This window comes from Hemiscyllium ocellatum, chromosome 11 (genome assembly GCF_020745735.1).
Source record: "Hemiscyllium ocellatum isolate sHemOce1 chromosome 11, sHemOce1.pat.X.cur, whole genome shotgun sequence".
Lineage (NCBI taxonomy): Eukaryota > Metazoa > Chordata > Chondrichthyes > Orectolobiformes > Hemiscylliidae > Hemiscyllium > Hemiscyllium ocellatum.
Genome location: NC_083411.1, coordinates 1,340,395 through 1,362,711, shown reverse-complemented (window position 1 = coordinate 1,362,711; position 22,317 = coordinate 1,340,395). Strand labels below are relative to the sequence as shown.

Here is a 22,317-nt window from a genome sequence, read left to right as displayed (position 1 = left end):
CCCTCCTGATGCTGCCTGCCTTGCTGTGTTCCTCCATCCTCCTGCCTGTCCCTCCTGATGCTGCCTGCCTTGCTGTGTTCCCCCAGCCTCCTGCCTGTCCCTCCTGATGCTGCCTGCCTTGCTGTGTTCCCTCAGCCTCCTGCCTGTCCCTCCTGATGCTGCCTGCCATGCTGTGCTCCCCCAGCCTCCTGCCTCCCCCTCCTGATGCTGCCTGCCTTGCTGTGTTCCCCCAGCCTCCTGCCTGTCCCTCCTGATGCTGCCTGCCTTGCTGTGTTCCCCCAGTCTCCTGCCGTCCCTCCTGATGCTGCCTGCCTTGCTGTGTTCTGATTGGGATCTGACCAGGATATTTTAACCAGTTCCTGGCCACCAGCCAATCAGCTCCAGGCGCTGCGCTGGAATGTAACTGGGCAGGTTCAGCGTGTTCTCTGGTTTCTGAGGTTCATTTACTGTCAACAGATATTACATTGACATCCACAATACGTGTCAATGTTCCAGCATTTAGGTAGCTGCCCATTTGGTGATTCTTCTCCCCCTACCCCGCCCCTATAGTCTCATCCTCCTCCCCCCCCCCCATTGGGATCTTACACGGAGCTGCAGGGAATTTCCAGACCATTCAATTTGAACTTGTCTCTGCATTCCAAGCAATTGTCCTGATGAAGGGCTTTTGCCTGAAACCTCAATTTCGCTGCTCCCTGGATGCTGCCTGAACTGCTGTGCTCTTCCAGCACCACTGATCCAGAGTCTGGTTTCCAGCATCTGCAGTCACTGTTTTTACCCCATTCCAAGCAATTGTCCTGCCACCTCCTTGTTACTCCACCTGGGGGCGCCGCCGTTGCCAGTGGGGACAGGACCCGAGTCCAGCAGGACACCAGCAGGTCCCCGAGTCTCATGGATTCTTGGCGGATGAAGGGTCAATCGAAATCCTCCAATCTGGCTCAGGGATGGAATCAGACAGGAAGCTGGCCCGGACCCTCTCAGGTATTTCCCACCTGGAGGTCTGAATCATGGAGGATAGGAGCAGGAGTAGGCCATTTGGCCCTTGTAGCCCATTCCCCATTGGTTGTGATCATGGCTGACTATTCCTGCTTTTGCAGTAAGTCATCGTGTTTTCACCCCAAGTGCTCTATCCAGCTCACTCTGATGTTGGCCTTGAAATGGCAGTGAGCTCACTGTCCGGCAGGACCCAGCAGAGCCCCCAGGCAGGAGCGACTTAGCACAAAACCACGGGCTCTTCCTCCCACTGGGGGGTTTCAGGCAGTAAAAACCTTTCAAAGGGGGGGAGCTGAATAAGGTACCAGGAGTTTCAATCTGATCGGACCCTGGGTCCCCAGACCCTGGCTCACTGGAGTGTAACAGTCCACCAGGAGATGACCTCCATCTGAAGCAGGATGGTTTAGTAATGGGGTGAGTAAACGGCTAGTGGGGGACCGTTGTGTGAATTGTCACTGAGTGCGTTCCCTGGCTCATGCCTAGGTCCACTATCAGGGACAGAAAGTGATCAGTGTGATTATCTCTAACACCAGGAGAGCGCCGGGGGGGACTGAGCTGAGATTGGACCTTGTTCTTGTTGTGAGTGTTCTGACAGCTAACAGCTACCCCTGCTGGCCCTGGCTCAAATAACAACTCGAGTGTCTCCCAAAACAGTGTTCAACCTGGAATTCGGAAGCTGCAGAGCCAGACTCCACTTCACCTTCACAAGAAACTGAGATCTTATCCCTCAGGCCCTGGGCAGGGTAATGGACCACATCTGGAACACAGAGTCATGGAAATGTACAGCACGGAAATAGACCCTTCGGTCCAACCCGTCCATGCTGACCAATCTAGTCCCACCCGCCAGCACCCGGCCCATATCCCTCCAATCCCTTCCTATTCATATACCCATCCAAATGCCTCTTAAATGTTGCAATTGTACCAGCCTCCACCACATCCTCTGGCAGCTCATTCCATACACGTACCACCCTCTGTGTGAAAAAGTTGCCCCTTAGGTCCCTTTTATATCTTTTCCCTCTCACCTTAAACCTATGCTCTCTAGTTCTGGAATCCCCCGCCCCAGGGAAAATACTTTGTCTATTTATCCTATCTCTGCCCCTCATAATTTTGTAAACCTCTATTAGGTCAACCCTCAGCCTCCGACGCTCCAGGGAAAACAGCCCCAGCCTGTTCAGCCTCTCCCTGTAGCTCAGATCCTCCAACCCTGGCAACATCCTTGTAAATCTTTTCTGAACACTTTCAAGTTTCACAACATCTTTCCGATAGGAAGACCAGAATTGCACGCAATATTCCAACAGTGACCTAACCAATGTCCTGTACAGCTGCATCATGACCTCCCAACTCCTGTACCCAATACTCTCACCAATAAAGGAAAGCATACCAAACACCTTCTTCACTATCCTATCTACCTGCGACTCCACTTTCAAGGAGCTATGAACCTGCATTCCAAGGTCTCTTTGTTCAGCAACACTCCCTAGGACCTTACCATTAAGTGTATAAGTCCTGCTAAGATTTGCTTTCCCAAAATGCAGCACCTCGCATTTATCTGAATTAAACTCCATCTGCCACTTCTCAGCCCATTGGCCCATCTGGTCCAGATCCTGTTGTAATCTGAGGTAACCCTCTTCGCTGGCCACTACACCTCCAATTTTGGTGCCATCTGCAAACTTACTAACTGTACCTCTTATGCTCACATCCAAATCATTTATGTAAATGACAAAAAGTAGAGGACCCAGCACCAATCCTTGTGGCACTCCACTGGTCACAGGCCTCCAGTCTGAAAAACACCCCTCCAGCACCACCCTCTGTCTTCTACCTTTGAGCCAGTTCTGTATCCAAATGGCTAGTAATCCCTGTATTCCATGAGATCTAACCTTGTTAATCAGTCTCCCATGGGGAACCTTGTCGATTGCCTTACTGAAGTCCATATAGATCACATCTACTGCTCTGCCCTCATCAATCCTCTTTGTTACATCTTCAAAAACTCAATCAAGTTTGTGAGACATGATTATCCACGCACAAAGCCATGTTGACTATTCCTAATCAGTCCTTGCCTTTCCAAATACATGTACATTCTATCAACAAACACATCGACCTGGACCCAATATACCAGCCACTGCAGCGGACAGCTGGAACTGACAACTGGAAGCGGCAGATTCAAGCCACTATAAATGCCGAAGGAAAGATCACAGAAGCACTTCACAGGAGGCTCCCAAGCACTGAGGATGTCACCTAGACAGGGGACGAAACGTCTGCAACACAAACTCCCAGCTCGGCGAACAGAACCACAACAACGAGCACCCGAGCTACAAATCTTCTCCCAAACTTTGAACATCCTGTCCCTCAGGATTCCCTCCAACAACCCGCCCACCACCGAGGTCAGGCTCACTGGTCTATAGTTCCCTGGCTTGTCTTTACCGCCCTTCTTAAACAGTGGCATCACATTTAGTCTTCCGACACCTCACCTGTGTCTATCGATGATACAAATATCTCAGCAAGAGGCACAGCAATCACTTCTCTAGCTTCCCACAGAGCTTTAAGGTACACCTGATCAGGTCCTGATGGCTTTCAGAAAATAAACGTTTAAAAAGATTGGGGATCTGCCAGGGGATGGTGAATGAACAAGTAACGTGATGTTAATGTCGCCCTGACATCCACTGTCTATCTCCATCCACGTGAGCTCACAGTGACGGGGGACAGACAGAGGTGAACTTCCCAAAACTCTAACAGCTGCTAACCTGCGGCAGCCCAGTCACTGAACTGGTTCAGTTGTCGAGGGACCCAACTGGGTCGATAGAGTGAAACCATTTGCTCTGACTGAGAAAGTTGAGGTGGTCATTGAACAGTCAGATTCGAGGCAGGTCACTGAGGGGTAGCATCACCAAGCACTTCCTGAGAAATCCCACCATCCATCCTCACAATCCTGGGATACTGGGCATCGATGGGATGGAGCTGTGACATTCTCTGAACCCTTGGCCACCTCCCCCAGTCTCTGCACCAGCTTGTGGGACATTCGGAAATATTGCACTGTGGCCATTTTCTGAAAATCCTTCCCTTTATAAATTCAATAATTTCGACAACAGTAACTCAGGTTGGTCATTTTGGAACGGAGAATGAAAGAACAGGGTAATATTTAAATGGAGCAATACTGCAGAAAGGTGCAGCACAAAGAGACCTGGGGGAACGTGTACAGGAAACACAGAGAGAGCTAGCACCCAGGGGCAGCGGGGAATCAGCAAGGCTCATAGAATGCTGGTCCTTATTCCAAGGGGACTGGAGTATGAGAGCAGGGGAATCTTAACGTGACTGTACAAGGTGAGACCGCATCGAGAGAATGGTGAGCAGGTTTGGTCACCTCGTTTCATTGGACACAGTGCAGAGAAAGTTCACTGGGATGACCCCTGCTGTGAAAGGGTTGTCTCATGAGCAATGGTTAAACTGGTTGGGACTCTACTCACCGAGGGTTAGAGAATGACAGGTGATCTCACTGAATCTCATCGGAGTTTTAAGGGGATTGACAGGGTCAATGCTGAGAGGATGTTACCCTCATGGGAGGGTCTGGGACCAGAGGGTACAGTCTCAGAGTAAAGGGGCATCACGTTGGGACTGAGATGGGGAGGAATGTCTCTCAGAGGTTGTGGGTCTTTCAAACTCCATGCCTCAGAGAGCTGTGGGGGGAGGGTCCGTGTGGAGATTTAAGGCTGAGAGAGAGAGAGAGAGAGAGAGAGAGAGATTCATGACTAGTTGGGAATTGAGGGTTACTGGGAAAAGGCAGGAAGGGGGATGTGAGGAATGTCAGGTCCACCATGATCTTATTGAATGGCTGGGCAGGTTAGAGGGGCTGAATGGCCTACTGCTGTTCCTATTCCTTGTAACCTTATTGCCTTATTGTGGTAAAGCTGTGAAATCTAGACACTGTAAAGCAAGAAATGATATTCCTTTATGACAATGAAACACAAACCCAGAGATGATAGCTTTTGTAAATGAGTCTCTTCTCTACAAATACATCAGGTTTTGGAAATACACAAGAAGTAAAATTGTTGACGATTAGTGAGTACACAATCAAACACCAATCAGCAGATTCCGACATACATGATGACATGAATATTTAATCATTAATCGACATTTATCAGATTCTTGGTTTCTGAGCCCAGATGTTGACAGATTAAATCACGTACGGGATCAGAAATATTAAAATCAGATTCAAATTCTAATCCTGCAAAGGGGGAAAGTGAGGGTTCAAAGGGAGGAGTGGGACCCTCTGGGAAAGGCCGAGGATGGTGTGGGGCTGAGGATCCCTGGGGAGAGGGGTCACAGACTATTCAGGGGGAGGGCACTGGGGACACAACTTTGGGGAGGGGGAGGGGGAGGGGGAGAGTGTTGCTGAGGAGACATCCCTGGGGTAGGAGGTCCTGGGTCGGGAAGGGGGAAGAACAAAGGTTGGCGTCATTTGTGTGAAACATTTTCCAGTATCCCGCCCCCTTCCCTCCCCCTCATCCTCCCTCTCCCCCACCCTCTCCCCCTCCCTCTCCCCACCCTCTCCCCCTCCCTCTCCCCTTCCCCTTCCCTCCCCTTCCCTCACCCCCTCCCCCTCACCCTCACCCATTCCCTCTCCTGCCCCTTCCCTCCCCCTCCACCTCCACCTCCACTCTCCCTCATCCTCTCCCTCCCTCTCCCCTGCCACTCCCTCTCCCCTTCTCCCTCCCTCCCTCTCCCCTCCCTCTCCCCCTCGCCCTCCCCTCTTACTCCTCCCCCTCCCCTCCCCTCCCTCTCCCCCATCTCCCTCCCCCTCTCCCTCTCTCCCCTCTCCCTCCCCCTCCCTCTCACCTCCCTCTCCCCCTCCCCCTCCCCCTCCTCCCTCTCCCCTCTCCCTCCCTCTCCCCTCCTCCCTCTCCCCCTCCCCCTCCCTCTCCCTCTCCCCCTCTCTCCCTCCCTCTCCCCCTCCCTCTCCCCTCCCCCTCCCCTCCCTCTCCTTCTCCCCATCCCCCTCCCCCCCTCCCACTCCCTCTCCCCCTCCCTCTCCCCTCCCCCTCCCCTCCCTCTCCTTCTCCCCATCCCCCTCCCCCCCTCCCACTCCCTCTCCCCCTCCCCCTCCCCCTCCCCCTGCCCCTCCCCTTCCCCACCCTCCCCGCCTCTCCCCCTCCCCCAGGACAGCCATTTCTGAGAGACACCCAGCCTGTGCAGCTCTCTCTGGTAAATGGAAAGTGTGGTCAGTGATGGGAGAAGTTGGGAATGTGTGACACCCCCTGGGAGATTTCCAACATCCACCCAGTCCTCAGCAGCCCCCAGCCCGGGCTCACGGTGAAATGACCTGTCCAACTCTCAATCCAAACACCGAAAGGGAAGTGCTGCTCACCAGACAGTGTCCCTAATCAAACCAGGGAGCCCCAAACCCAGGGGAAAGATTACAATGGCCGGGCCTTACAGACAGCAGTCAGGTTTGGGGTTTGTGTTTTGAAGGTTGCTGGTTCTAACGCCACACGCAGTGGGTGTTGGTGTGGGTGTGGGTGTGGGTGTGGGTGTGGGTGTGGGTGTGGGTGTACTGCGGAGACTGTGAGAACACTAGCTTGCTGCACATTAGGCAAAACACATGATGATAACTTCTCACTCAGTTCAATATCCCAGCTGGTCATCCAGTTACCTAGGGCAGAGGGCCAGGTGTGGTCATTGCTGTAGTCAGGATCTGCAGGGATTCAGGAAATCAGAGACATTAACACCCCAATGATAGAACCCTCCAGAGAGAAAAATATACACCTGAAGTCAGAGGTGAAATGAAAATGTAAATACCCATCCCCTGGACACACTGCGTTCTCTCGCAGGCTGGGGTGTATGTGCTGACCCTGACCTGCCCACAGGAGGAGATGTTAATGAAGGAAGGAGGGAAACACCATCTCCCTGGGCAAGAAATGGGCAGAAATTCAGTTCCATCTACAGCCAGTGGGTCACGAGTCAAGGCTTGAAGTTCAGGATCCAATCAGGGAACAGGCTGGTTCTGACCTGGGGAGGTGTAATGAATCTCAGTGTTGGGGGTGTAACAAGTTGCTGGGGTGAAGGGGAACCTGAGACTGTAGGTTTGGATTTCTGAAAGGCATTTAGTAAGTTGTGAATAAAGACCACTGCTGAAGGTGTTAGGGTCGTGTGGTGTTCGTATGAAAGGAGGACTGGTGACTGCACTGGAGAAACCAATTATAATCAGCTTGGGGTAAAAAATGAGGTCTGCAGATGCTGGAGATCACAGCTGAAAATGTGTTGCTGGTTAAAGCACAGCAGGTCAGGCAGCATCCAAGGAATAGGAAATTCGACGTTTCAGGCATAAGCCCTTCATCAGGAAATGAAGGGCTTATGCCCGAAACGTTCGAATTTCCTATTCCTTGGATGCTGCCTGACCTGCTGTGCTTTAACCAGCAACACATTTTCAGCAATCATAATCAGCTTGGCAATCACTTCCAATGGGACAGTAAGGGACCAGTGCTGGGACCTCACCTACCGGCTCTCCTTATGAGACAGAGATACGGAGCCTACGGTCACCACATTTCCTGATGATGCAGAGTTAGGAAACTAAGTTGTGTGGAGGAGACAAACTCTCTGCTGAAGGAGGCTGGGCAGGGCTCGCTAAAACTGGCAAAACATTAGACACACAATTATAATGTGGAAAAGTGTGGGCTTGTTCCCCTTGGACAGGCTGAATACAAAAACAGAGTATGATTTAACTGGAAAGAACCTGCAAGATACTGGGGTGCAGAGGGATTTTTATGAGCATATTAGAATCCCTACAGTTCAAAGTTTGTGAGAAGATTTGTAGCTCGGGTGCTCGTTGTTGTGGTTCTGTTCACCGAGCTGGGAATTTGTGTTGCAAACATTTCGTCCCCTTTCTAGGTGACATCTTCAGTGCTTGGGAGCGTCCTGTGAAGCGCTTCTGTGCTGATTCCTCCGGCATTTATAGTGGTTTGAATCTGCCGCTTCCGGTTGTCAGTTGCTGTCCGCTGCAGTGGCCGGTATATAGGGTCTAGGTCGATGTGTCCGTTGATAGAATTTGTGGATGAGTGCCATGCCTCTAGGAATTCCCTGGCTGTTCTCTGTTTGGCCTGCCCTATGATAGTGGTGTTGTCCCAATCGAATTCATGTTGTTTGTCATCTGAGTGTATGGCTACTAGGGATAGCTGGTCGTGTTGTTTCGTGGCTAGTTGGTGTTCATGGATGCGGATTGTTAGCTGTCTTCCTGTTTGTCCTATGTAGTGTTTTGTGCAGTCCTTGCATGGGATTTTTTTTTTCTTCTTGCACAGTGGTGGGTATGTTGTTGGAGGGAATCCTGAGGGACAGGATGTACATGTATTTGGAAAGGCAAGGACTGATTAGAGATAGTCAACATGGCTTTGTGCGTGGGAAATCATGTCTCACAAACTTGATTGAGATTTTTGAAAAAGTAACAAAGAGGATTGATGAGGGCAGAGCAGTAGATGTGATCTATATGGGCTTCAGTAAGGCGTTCGACAAGGTTCCCCATGGGAGACTGATTAGCAAGGTTAGATCTCTCAGAATACAGGGAGAACTAGCCATTTGGATACAGAACTGGCTCAAAGGTAGAAGACAGAGGGTGGTGGTTAGGGTTGTTTTTCAGACTGGAGGCCTGTGACCAGTGGAGTGCCACAAGGATCGGTGCTGGGCCCTCTACTTTTTGACATTTACATAAATGATTTGGATGTGAGCATTAGAGGTACAGTTAGTAAGGTTGCAGATGACACCAAAGCTGGAGGTGTAGTGGACAGTGAAGAGAGTTACCTCAGATTACAACAGGATCTGGACAGATGGGCCAATGGGCTGAGAAGTGGCAGATGGAGTTTAATTCAGATAAATGTGAGGTGCTGCATTTTCAGAAAGCAAATCTTAGCAGGACTTATACACTTAATGGTAAGGTCCTGGGGAGTGTTGCTGAACAAAGAGACCTTGGAGTGCAGGTTCGTAGATCCTTGAAAGTGGAGTCACAGGTAGATAGGATAGTGAAGAAGGTGTTTTGTATGCTTTCCTTTATTGGTCAGAGTATTGAGTACAGGAGTTGTGAGGTATGTTGCGGCTGTACAGGACACTGATTAGGCCACTGTTGGAATATTGCGTGCAATTCTGGTCTCCTTCCTATTGGAAAGAGGTTGTGAAACTTGAAAGGGTTCAGAAAAGATTTACAAGGATGTTGCCAGGGTTGGAGGATTTGAGCTACAGGGAGAGGCTGAACAGGTTGGGACTGTTTTCCCTGGAGCATTGGAGGCTGAGGGGTGACCTTATAGAGGTTTACAAAATTATGAGGGGCATGGATAGGATAAATAGACAAAGTATTTTCCCTGGGGTGGGGGAGTCCAGAACTAGAGGACATAGGTTTAGGGTGAGAGGGGAAAGATATAAAAGAGACCTAAGGGGCAACGTTTTCACGCGGAGGGTGGTACGTGTATGGAATGAGCTGCCAGAGGATGTGGTGAAGGCTGGTACAATTGCAACATTTAAGAGGCATTTGGATGGGTGTATGAATAGGAAGGGTTTGGAGGGATATGGGCGGGTGCTGGCAGGTGGGACTAGGTCAGACTGGGATGTCTGGTTGCCCAGTGAGTTGGATCAAAGGGCTTGTTTCGTGCTGTACGTCTCTATGACTTTACTTGAGAGAGAGAGAGACTGGAATCCGGCTCAGTTGGCAGTTAGGAAGGCAAATACAGTGTTTGCATTTATCTCCACAGGGCTAGAATACAAGAGCAGGGATGTACTGCTGAGGTTGTATAAGGATCTGGTCAATATTTGGAATATTGTCAGCTGTTTTGGGCCCCATATCGAAGGAAAGCCATGCTGACCTTGGAGGGTATCCATGGAAATTTACAAAAATGACCCCGGGATGAAGGGCTTGTTCTGGGAGGAGCAGTTGAGGAATCTGGGTCTGTATTCGATAAAGTCGAGATGGATGAGGAGGATGTGATTGAAACTCTCAGAATATTGAGAGGCCTGGATAGCGTGGACATGGAGAAGATGTTTCTGCGAGGAGGAGGGGCTAGGACCCGAGGGCACAGCCTCAGGGAGAAGGGATGACCCTTTAAAACTGAGATGAGGAGGGATTTCTTCAGCCAGAGGGTGGGGAATCTGTGGAACTCATTGCCACAGAGGGCTGTGGGGGCCAAGTCACTGAGTGTATTTAAGGCTGGGATAGAAAGGGTCTTGATTGGTCAGGGATCAAGGGTCACAGGGAGAAGGCAGGAGGATGGTGTAGGGAAACATCTCAGCCATGATTGGATGGGGAGCAGATGCGATGGGTCGAATATCCTCCCTAATATTGTGGTTGAATGGTCTCAGACTCCTGTCAATGAAGAAGGCGAGGAAGAGATTAAGATGACAGATTGGTCACGATGGAGGAGCTATTTGACTGTTGGGCAGGATGTGGGGGTGAGGAGGGTCGGAATAAGGGCAGAACATTGTGTCAGGAGGACAGATCTTTACAGACGATGAAATACTGGAATGTGCAATTATCTGGACGTTGCTGGATTGCAGACACTTTGTCATGTGACATCTGGGAATTGAAAAGTCAAAAGATCAGAGAATTTTGGATTATCTGTTTTGCTGGAAAACATTTCATGGAGTTTTTAAGAGAGGGAAGAAGTGAATTGGGGTGGCACGGTGGCTTAGTGGTTAGCACTGCACCCTCCCAGCACCAGGGTCCCAGGTTCAATTCCAGCCTCGGGTGACTGTCTGTGTGGAGTTTGCACATTCTCCCCGTGTCTGTGTGGGTTTCCTCCCACAGTCCAAAGATGTGCAGGTGAGGGTGGATTGACCATAGTGTTCAGGGATGTGTAGGTTAGGTGCATTAGTCAGGGATAAATGTAGGGGAATGGGTCTGAGTGGGTCACTCTTCAGAGGGTCAGTATGGACTTGTTGGGCCGAAGGGCCTGTTTCCACACTGTAGGGATTCTGTTAATTAATTGCTTCATACAAAGTTGACCTAAAGAGAACTTTAATACAACTTACCGTTCCCAAAGTTTGGAGAAAGAATTAAATTCTTTCGTGATCCATTTGAAGATGTTGTTGTTGAATTTGAGTTGTAGGATTTTTTGGAATGAGTGTTGAAGCTTTTCATTACATCCTTCAGGTTTCCATTTGTGGCAGTCCTGCTCCACTCTGTAATTAGAAACAAGCTCAGAATCAGAGGGCATACAGGAGGCTACTCAGCCCATCCGACATGTGCCAGCCCTCGGAAGGACCAATACACGCAGTGCCATTTCCACGCTACCCCCTGTGTAGTCCCCCTGGTCATGGTCGAGAAGATTGCGAGGGGCACGGACAGGGCAGGTAGAAAGCAGCTGGTTCCCTTACGCAAGGAGTCAATAAGAAGAAGGCCCAATATCAGGGTGAAAGCAGGGAGGTTTGGAGGGTAAAGTTTCACCCTGAGAATGGTGGGAGTCTGGGATGTGCTGTCTGGGACAATAGTTGAGACAGAAAACCTCATAGCCTTCGAAAAGTCATTAGGTGAGCACTTGAAATGTCATAACATACAAGGCCAAGGGCCACTTGCAGGAAGGTAGGACTGGGGTCATTAGGTTAAGAGTCATAGAGTCATACAGCAGAGAAACAGACCCTTCGGCCCAACTTGTCCATGCCAACCAGGCTTCATTGTCCCATTTGCCTGCCATATGGGCCAGGACTAGAGGGCATAGGTTTAGGGTGAGAGGGGAAAGATATAAAAGAGATCTATGGGACAACATTTTCACACAGAGGGTGGTACGTGTATGGAATGAGCTGCCAGAAGTGGTGGAGGCTGGTACAATTACAACATTTAAGAGGCATTTGGATGGGTATCTGAATAGGAAGGGTTTGGAGGGATATGGGCCAGGTGCTGGCAGGTGGGACTAGATTGGGTTGGGATAGCTGTTCGGCATAGACGGGTTGGGCCGAAGGGTCTGTTTCCATGTTGTACATCTCCATGGCTCAGCAATTCGTGGTCAGGAATGGTTGGAATAATCTCAGGTTGTGTGTCTCACCAGAATACTCGCTGAGTTGAAACCTGCCGCAGCAGAAGTGCATCCTCCACTGGTTACAGACATTATCCTTCAGTAAACAGTGAAACACAAAGATGAAGAATCCTGGGAAGATAAAGCAGATCATTCAGGGCCTTCAGTTGATCTGGACCCCTCTCCCCGAGACTATTCCACAGGAACAGGAGGCCATTCAGCCCCTCTCCCCGAGCCTGATCCACAGCAACTGGAGGCTATTCAGCCCTTTACGTTGGTCAACATGGCTCCATCACTCTTTTGCCTTCAACCCCTCTTAACTGACCAAAATCTCTTAATCCATTTTGACATTTCAACTGACCCCAGATTTAACAAAGTTCTTTTCTTGTTTGGGGGAGGGGGTGGTTGGTGGTGGTTACAGAATTCTCCTTCCCATTGTGTAAGGAAGAGCTTTCCATCATCAGCCGTGAGTGCTCTGGGATCCCGTGGCCCTCTGGATCTCCTGTCCCAGTCTGGGGATCTCCTGCCTTGGGCTCTGGGATCTCCTGCCCCCGGCTCTGGGATCTCCTGTCCCGGGCTCTGGGATCTCCTAGCCCAGTCTGGGGATCTCCTGCCCCGGGCTCTGGGATCTCCTGCCCCGGGCTCTGGGATCTCCTGTCCCGGGCTCTGGGATCTCCTAGCCCAGTCTGGGGATCTCCTGCCTTGGGCTCTGGGATCTCCTGCCCCGGGCTCTGGGATCTCCTGTCCCGGGCTCTGGGATCTCCTGCCTTGGGCTCTGGGATCTCCTGTCCCGGGCTCTGGGATCTCCTGTCCCAGGCTCTGGGATCTCCTGTCCCGGGCTCTGGGATCTCCTAGCCCAGTCTGGGGATCTCCTGCCTTGGGCTCTGGGATCTCCTGCCCCGGGCTCTGGGATCTCCTGTCCCGGGCTCTGGGATCTCCTGCCTTGGGCTCTGGGATCTCCTGTCCCGGGCTCTGGGATCTCCTTGCCCAGTCTGGGGATCCCCTGCCCCGGGCTCTGGGATCTCCTGCCCCGGGCTCTGGGATCTCCTAGCCCAGTCTGGGGATCTCCTGTCCTGAGCTCTGGGATCTCCTGCCTTGGGCTCTGGGATCTCCTGTCCCGGGCTCTGGGATCTCCTAGCCCAGTCTGGGGATCCCCTGCCCCGGGCTCTGGGATCTCCTGCCCCGGGCTCTGGGATCTCCTAGCCCAGTCTGGGGATCTCCTGTCCCGGGCTCTGGGATCTCCTGCCCCGGGCTCTGGGATCTCCTGTCCCGGGCTCTGGGATCTCCTAGCCCAGTCTGGGGATCTCCTGCCTTGGGCTCTGGGATCTGGGATCTCCTGCCCCGGGCTCTGGGCTCTGGGATCTCCTGCCCCGGGCTCTGGGCTCTGGGATCTCCTGCCCCGGGCTCTGGGCTCTGGGAATCTCCTGCCCAGGGCTCTGGGCTCTGGGATCCTCATGCCCCGGGCTCTGGGATCTCCTGTCCTGGGATCTGGGATCCCCTGCCCCGGGCTATCGGGGCCTGTCCTGAGCAGTCTCTCCAATGTCTCGGTTCAGACCTCACACACACGGTGGTCAGAGTGTGTCTCTGATGGAGAGAGAGCCTTGGGGAGCTGCTGTGGTTTGGGAGGTGACATCGCACTGACCTTGGAGAGTGTTGAAGATAGTGAAGAAGTACATGAAGGTCTCTTGTGCGGGTCCCCAGGCGAAGAACGCAAATCCCCAGGTGAGCCCAAGTAGGACGGTCAGGCTGACAGAGCCCTTCAGGTGATGCAGACTGCGGTGTGTTGTTCTGTTACCGGGTCTCTGCACCCTCATCACCCGGACCTGATGTAGCACCACGATAAACATGGCCAGGTTAATGAGGAACACCAGCCCGAAATAAACCACCACTGACAGGTAGAAAGCAATGTCATTTCTGAACCAGCAGCTGTGAATACAAACAAACCATTCCCATCATTACACCATCCCATCGAAACACGCCCCTCACTCAGAAACACTCCCACAAACAAGGGGAAATGTTACCTCTCAAATACCCAGCCCCTCAAACACCTCAGTCACCCCCCTCCAAACCCTACACCCCCTCCCTATCTCAGTAACCCCCTCCAAACCCTACACCCCCTCCCTATCTCAGTAACCCCCTCCAGCCCATACACCCCCTCCACATCTCTGTAAACCCCCACCAAACCCTACACCCCCCAACCCCTACATGCCCTCCCTATCCCCATAACCCCCTCCAGCTCCTACAACCCTCCCTATCTTTGTACCCCCCTCCAGCCCCTACATCCCCTCCCTATCCCTATAACCCCCTCCAGCTGCTACAGCCCTCTCTATCCCTGTAACCCCCTCCAACCTCTACATCCCCTTCCTATCTCTTTAGCCCCCTCCAAACCCACACCCCCTCCCCATCTCTGTAACCCCCTCCAACCCCTACACTCCCTCCCTATCTATGTAACCCCCTCCAGCCACTACACACCCTCCCTATCTCAGTGACCCCATCCCCCCCTCCCTATTTCAGTAACCCCATTCCCCCCTCCCTATCTCAGTGACCCCATCGCCCCCTCCCTATCTCGGTAACCCCATACCCCCCCTCCCTATCTCGGTAACCCCCCTCCCTATCTCAGTAACCCCCTACACCCCCTCCCTATCTCGGTGACCCCATCCCCCCTCCCTATCTCGGCAACCCCTTACCCCCCTCCCTATCTCAGTGACCCCCATTCCCCCCTCCCTATCTCAGTGACCCCATACCCCCTCCCTATCTCAGTAACCTCCTACACCCCCTCCCTATCTCGGTAACCCCCTACACCCCCTCCCTATCTCGGTAACCCCATACTCCCCTCCCTATCTCGGTGACCCCATACCCCCTCCCTATCTCGGTAACCCCATACTCCCCTCCCTATCTCGGTAACCCCATACACCCCCTCCCTATCTCAGTAACCCCATACTCCCCTCCCTATCTCGGTGACCCCATTTCCCCCCCCTCCCTATCTCGGTAACCCCCTACACCCCCTCCCTATCTCGGTAACCCCATACCCCCTTCCTATCTCGGTAACCCCATACTCCCCTCCCTATCTCAGTAACCCCCTACACCCCCTCCCTATCTCGGTAACCCCCTACACCCCCTCCCTATCTCGGTGACCCCATCCCCCCCCTCCCCCCTATCTCGGTAACCCCCTACACCCCCTCCCTATCTCAGTGACCTGGTCCGAGGTGTGGAGTGAACTGATTGAAGCCAATGGCTGGTGATGTTGAGTTCTGTAACTAACGGTCTGTGTGTTCATTGTCCAACAGAATGTTGGCTGTTCAGACCCCCCCCTCCCCCTCCCCATTCTGCAGCACTCCCTGGGTGGGGGAATGTTAGAGATTCACCAGGAACGGAGGGTGGGAAATGGGGAGCCAATCAGAACAAAAGAGAAGGGCCGTGGGGTTGTGGGAGACAGGAGTGAGGGCAGAGGGATGACCCCAAAACACTGACCATTGATGGGGAAATGGGGAAGTGATGGGGGAAGAGGAGGAGGGAATGGGAACAGCAGGATCCCACCAGGAGCTGCCTTGTGCAAGTGAGTTGGGGGGGCGGGGGGGGGGTGGGGAGGAGGGCAGCATTTGGGCTTAAGGTGTTGAAGCCAGTGTTGAGGGTGGAAGCTGTAAAGACAGGAATTGCAGGGTGAGGGTGTATTGACCATCACTAGAGCAGGAAGGCACAGAGAGAGAGGTCAACGTGCAAGCCATGTGAGGAATTCCAATCCGAACATTGCCATATTCCTGGGATTTCAACTGAAAGATGGAATTATCCAAATGGAGAATATTCAACTTACAACAGCTCTGCTGGATTGACAGTTTTCAACTTTGTTTCGTAGCCATAAAGGTTAATATCGATGGAGAGCAGTATTCCCACCACAGCTGCTGGGATTCCTGTTTGGAGGGAAACAGGGTTGAGGTTCAGAAGGTGCTGGATTCTCACTGACCGGAACTTTAATTACTCAGAGAAACGTCTCACCCCATCCAATCACGCAGAACTTCAGCATGAAATGGTGGATGTAGATATTGAAAACTTTCACCAGTGCAAAGTACATGTGTACTGCCTCGATACCCATCCAAGTGAAAGAACTCAGCACGAAGTAGTGCAGCAAGGCAGCCACAGTGATACAGAGCCCTGAGATTCCAAATGAGGCCACCCACGAGTTGGTCAGGAAGGTAATGTTCAGCATGAACAAGGACATGCACAGGTTCAGCAGAATCTTCGAGGGATAGTCACGTCGCACATTCCTAAACACAGGAAATTACTCACAAACAATTAGATCAAAACTTGCTCCAAGAGTGACCCATCAGAGAGAGACATGTGTGCTGAACTAACGTCGTCAGAAAAACCCAGAAACGACTGAGGGGTGGAGTGTAGCGATAATGCCACAGTAATCCCGGGAGCCAGGTAATGTTCTAGGGACCCAGGTTCAAACCACGCTACGGCAAATGGTGTAATTGGAATTCAATAAAAATATCCGGAATTAAAAAGCATGTAATGGTGACCATGAAACCATTGTTAATTGTTGGGGAAAACCCATCTGCTTCACTAATGTTCTTCGAGGCCTGAAACCTGCCGTTCTTACCTGGTCTGGCCTACACATGACTCTAGACCCACAGCAATGTTGACTCAACAACCCTCTGAGCAGTTCGGGATGGGTATTAAACGCTGGTCGAGCCTGCCACACCCTCACATCATGAATGACTTAAAAAAACGAGATGGAAAAACAGACTTGACCTCATCCTTACCAATCTGCCAGCTGCAGATGCATCTGTCCATGACAGTATCAGTAAGAGTGACCACCCCACTGTCCTTGTGGAGACAAAGTCCCACCTTCACATTGAGAATATCCTCCATCATGTTGTGCGGCACTTTCCCCGTGCTAAATGGGACAGACTTAGAACCCATCTAGCAACTCCAGACTGGGCATCCATGAGGCACTGTGGGCCATCAACAGCAGCAGAACTGTGCTCCAGTACAATCTGTAACCTCATGGCCTGGTATATCCCCCACTCACCCATTACCATCAAGCCAGGGGATCAACCCTTGTGCAATGGGGAGTGCAGGAGGGTAGGCCAGTAGCAGCACCAGGCAGACCTGAAGATGAGGTATCAACCATACAGCAACATGGTGGCTCAGTGGTTAGCACTGCTTACTCACAGCGCCAGGGACCTGTGGGACTGTGTAGAGTTTGCATATTCTCCCCGTGTCTGTGTGGATTTCCTCTGGGTGCTCTGGTTTCCTCCCACAGTCTAAGGATGTGCAGGTTAGGGTGGATTGGCCGTGCTCAACTGTTCTCTAGTGTCCAAGGATGTGCAGTTTAGGGTGGATTGTCTAAGCTAAACTGTCCAGTAGTGTCCAGGGATGTGCAGGTTACGGTGGATTGGCCATGGGAAATTGTTTAAATTCAAGTGTTGCTGGAAAAGCACAGCAGGTCAGGCAGCATCCAAGGAGCAGGAGAATTGACGTTTCAGGCAAAAGCCCTTCATCAGGAATGGAGCTCCTGCTGTGCTTTTCCAGCATCACGCTAATTTAAACTCTGGTTTCCTCACTTTTGCTGTGCTAAAGTGTCCCATAGTGCCCAGGGATATGCAGGTTAGGGTGGGTTGGCCATGGGGAATTGTCCCATAGTGCCCAGGGATGTGCAGGTTAGGGTGGGTTGGCCACGGGAAATTGTCCCATAGTGCCCAGGGATGTGCAGGTTAGGGTGGATTGGCCATGGGGAATTGTCCCATAGTGCCCAGGGATATGCAGGTTAGGGTGGATTGGCCATGGGGAATTGTCCCATAGTGCCCAGGGATATGCAGGTTAGGGTGGATTGGCCATGGGGAATTGTCCCATAGTGCCCAGGGATATGCAGGTTAGGGTGGATTGGCCATGGGGACTTGTCCCATAGTGCCCAGGGATGTGCAGGTTAGGGTGGGTTGGCCATGGGGAATTGTCCCATAGTGCCCAGGGATGTGCAGGTTAGGGTGGATTGGCCATGGGGAATTGTCCCATAGTGCCCAGGGATGTGCAGGTTAGGGTGGGTTGGCCATGGGGAATTGTCCCATAGTGCCCAGGGATGTGCAGGTTAGGGTGGGTTGGCCATGGGGAATTGTCCCATAGTGCCCAGGGATGTGCAGGTTAGGGTGGATTGGCCATGGGGAATTGTCCCATAGTGCCCAGGGATGTGCAGGTTAGGGTGGGTTGGCCATGGGGAATTGTCCCATAGTGCCCAGGGATGTGCAGGTTAGGGTGGATTGGCCGTGGGGAATTGTCCCATAGTGCCCAGGGATTAGATTACTTACAGTGTGGAAACAGGCCCTTCGGCCCAACAAGTCCACACCGACCCTCCGAAGTGCAACCCACCCATACCCCTACATTTACCCCTTCACCTAACACTACGGGCAATTTAGCATGGCCAATTCACCTGACCCGCACATCTTTGGACTGTGGGAGGAAACCGGAGCACCCGGAGGAAACCCACGCAGACACTGGGAGAATGTGCAAACTCCACACAGTCAGTCGCCTGAGTCGGGGATTGAACCCGGGTCTCAGGCGCTGTGAGGCAGCAGTGCTAACCACTGTGCCACCGTGCTGCCCATAAACTCAGTCAATTAAAGTTTGAATTATGCAAAGGAGTTACTTACTCAAATGCGAGGTAGGTCAGTAAGATCACCCCCAAGAATAAGGAGGAGATTCCACATCCGATGTAACTGATGATGGTGAGAATCCAGAGGTGAACCGGATCCATGAGTTTCCTGGAGATGTTCTAACGGGGAGAGAGTCTGAGGTTACCAATGCCCACACAGCTGCTGGATTTAGATTGGACAGTCACGGGATCACTCCAGATCCATGGCTGCCATCAGATGGTGGTGATCTATTGGAGAGAACTGGGGTCGGGGAGGGGAAGGGGGGAGGGGAGGGACAACAGGAGGGAGCACGACCCCTCCCCCCAGACACTGCCCCCCCCACCCCATCCACCTTCTCTCTCCCACCCCCACCCCCACCCTCTCACTCCCCCCACCACCCCCCCACCCCCTGTGTGCTCCTGGTTAATTTCACACCAATCACATGATCTCAGGTGACAGCTTGGTATAGACTTGATTACATTCCCCTACAGTGTGGAAACAGGCCCTTCGGCCCAACCAGTCCACACCGACCCTCCGAAGAGTAACCCACCCAGACCCATTTCCCTCTGACTAATGCACCTAGCACTACGGGCAATTTAGCATGGCCAATTCACCTGACCCGCACATCTTTGGACTGTGGGAGGAAACCGGAGCAGCCGGAGGAAACCCCCACAGACACGGGGAGAATGTGCAAATTCTTGTTGTAATCCTGGATGACACAGGAACACAGGAGCTAATATAAAGCAGCTTCACTTTCCAGTCGGGTCACTCGGAGCGTGCCTGGAATCAGAGCAAACAGAGAGAGAGAGAGAGAGAGAGAGAAAGAGATTCCCTCCACTCCAGCATCAGGCTCTGAGTCTGGCTTTACTCCTGGATTAACATGACCACAGTGAGCTATAACCTTGTCTCTGACCAAACATTCATGGGATGGTCCTCATCAACACAGAAACAATGACTTTGTCTGACCCGTGGATAGGGCTACTCCAAAGACGTACACTCGTTCCCACAGAGACATTATAATTCTAAACAGGGCAGGAACCTGCCCAATTCTTACCAATAAAACACCAAAGTGTGTGAGGTGGTTACAGTAACACGTGGTGTATTCAGAGTTACTGATGACAACTTCACAACCAGAGGAACTCCAGCCACCAGCTCCATCTGAGAGAAGGAGAGATACATTCCCAATCAGTCACTAGGAATGATTGATTGATTGATGTCACATGTACTGAGATACACGGTACAGTGTTGTTTTACATGATGTTCAGGCAGATCGTACCATACAGCGTGCATCAGGGTAGCAGAACAGAGTTCAGAATACAGTGTCACAGCCACAGAGAAGGTGCAGAGAGAGACAGAGACAGAGACAGAGAGACACAGAGACAGAGACACAGAGACACAGAGACAGACACAGAGACAGAGACAGACACAGAGACAGAGACAGAGACACAGAGACAGAAACAGAGACACAGAGACACAGAGACAGAGAGAGATCAGAGTTAACATTTGTGAGGTCTATTCAAAAGTCTGATAACAGCAGGGAAGAGGCTGTTCCTGAATCTGATTGTATGTATATTCAAACGTTTACGTGAGAGTGTCGCTGTTTCCAGAGACAGCTGCTCAGACTCCAGCTGCAGAGACAAAGGTTCCGTTCTGAGCACACCCAGAATGATACGGGGCAGGGCTCCAGTTCATAGATTTGGGTGGAGCTGAAACATTAACTCTGCTTTCTTTCCACAGATGCTGCCAGACCTGCTGAGCTTTTCTAGCAACTTCTGTTTTTGTTTCTGATTTGCAGCATCAGCAGTTCTTTCCGTTTTTATTTTCTCCAATTATTAGACATTGGGATGAGGGGGTCACTGGCTGGGTCAGTGTTGCTAGGGTCATGTCAGGGGCTAGTTAAGGGTCAACCTCATTGCTGTGGGTCTGGAGTCTCCAACAGGGGGAAACTACCTTACAGGCATCAAATTCCCCGAAGAATCTTTTATGTTTCAATAAAGTCACCTCTCATCTTTTATATTTCAACAATTACAGGCCCAACCTAATGACCTCTCTTTATAAGCCAATCCTCCCATACCCAGGGTCAGCTCAGTGAACCTTGTCTGAAGTATCTCTGTTCGAAATGGGGTAAAGTTTTTGCAGATATAGAAAAAGCATACAGAAAGGGGGTACTGCAAGAGAACTATTAACCCTGCAGGTATTTAGGGACTTCTCAGTGTATAATTGTGGTTAATTAAATATTAACTTTGGTGTGTAATTACTATCACAAAAAGTTCTTTTTGTAAAATTATGCTTTCAGCAAAAAGCTGAGATAATTGAAATGCTTGAGCTATACAAAATGATACCAGTTAATGAAATCTCCGAGGATGGAATATACCAGCAGATCTAGACGTACTATCGACAAAATAAATGTATGTGTCAGCACTTACAGAGAGGAAGGTTACCAACCTGGGGAAGGGGGAAGTAATAAGGGTGGGGCCCAGCTGGGCAGTGGTCTAGCACAGTCAGAGAGATTGGGTCATTAGGAGTCTGGAGAGATGACTTCACTCAGCTCAAAGGGTAGAACTGTACACTAACCTCAGTTCTAGTTTGCTCATTTGCTCATCCACTGAATCAATCAATAAGCACATCGACCTGGACCCAATATACCGGCCACTGCAGCGGACAGCTGGAACTGACAACCGGATGCGGCAGAGACAAACCACTACAAATGCCAGAGGAAACATCACAGAAGCGCTTCACAGGAGGCTCCCAAGCACTGAGGATGTCACCTAGACAGGGGACAAAACGTCTGCAACACAAATTCCCAGCTCGGCGAACAGAACCACAAAGAGATTTTGTGGTCAGGAATGGGATTCCCGATAGGTATGGGTGCCTCCCTGGTGCCAGGGTCCGGGACGTCAGGTTTACAGGATTCTGAAGGGGGAGGGTGAGCAACCAGAAATTGTGGTACATATTGGCACCAATAATATAGCCAGGAAAGGGATTGAGGATCTGAAAAGTGACTACAGAGAGCTAGGCTGGAAACTGAAGAGCAGGACAAGTAGAGTACCGATTTCACGTTTGTTACCGGTGCCACGAGATAGTGAAGTGAGGAACAGTCAGCAAGTGCAGCTTAACACTTGGCTGCGAGGCTGATGCAGGAGGGAGGGCTTCAGATACTTAGATTATTGGGATGCCTTCTGGGGAAGATGGGACCTATACATGAAGGACTGATTGCTTCTGAACTGGAGGGGCACAGATATCCTGGGTGGGAGATTTACTTGTCTGGTTCAGGAGGTTTAAACTGGTTTGGCAGGGGGTGGGAACCAGCACTACATTTCTGAGAGGGCAGTAGTTGTAGATGGGGCACTGACAGGACGTAGTGAATCCATTGGGAAGCTTTTTCATGTGATGAAACAAAGGGATCCATTAAAATGTGTCTGCTTTAACGCAAGAAGTGTCAGAAATAAGGGTGATGAACTTAGAGCATGGATCAGTACTTGAGGATATGATGCTGTGGCCGTAACAGAGACGTGGGTTTCACTGGGGCAGGAACGGTTGCTAGATGTTCCAGGGTTTAGAACATTTAAAAAACACAGGGAGGGTGGAAAAAAAGAGGAGGGGGTGTAGCATTGCTAATCAGAGAGTACATCACAGCTACAGAAACAAAGGCTGTTGAAGAAGGTTTGTCTAATGAGTCAGTATGGGTGGAAGTTAGGGAACAGCAAAGGAGCAGCCACTGCATT

At 51.4% G+C, this 22,317-nt stretch overlaps 1 protein-coding gene across 1 annotated transcript in view; it reads right to left on the bottom strand.

Annotated features, from left to right (window-relative positions):
- Positions 1 to 348: 348 nt before the first annotated feature.
- The window catches only part of adgrg4a (adhesion G protein-coupled receptor G4a), a 36,397-nt gene continuing 14,428 nt past the window's right edge, over positions 349 to 22,317 (bottom strand). The window contains exons 9-17 of the mRNA XM_060832309.1: positions 19,647 to 19,750; positions 18,611 to 18,732; positions 15,957 to 16,225; positions 15,778 to 15,871; positions 13,606 to 13,889; positions 11,994 to 12,095; positions 10,984 to 11,133; positions 6,599 to 6,673; positions 349 to 446 (exon numbers count right to left, since the gene is read on the bottom strand). Coding sequence (XP_060688292.1) covers positions 349 to 446; positions 6,599 to 6,673; positions 10,984 to 11,133; positions 11,994 to 12,095; positions 13,606 to 13,889; positions 15,778 to 15,871; positions 15,957 to 16,225; positions 18,611 to 18,732; positions 19,647 to 19,750 — 1,298 coding nt within the window. The remainder of the gene's footprint in view (positions 447 to 6,598; positions 6,674 to 10,983; positions 11,134 to 11,993; positions 12,096 to 13,605; positions 13,890 to 15,777; positions 15,872 to 15,956; positions 16,226 to 18,610; positions 18,733 to 19,646; positions 19,751 to 22,317) is intronic.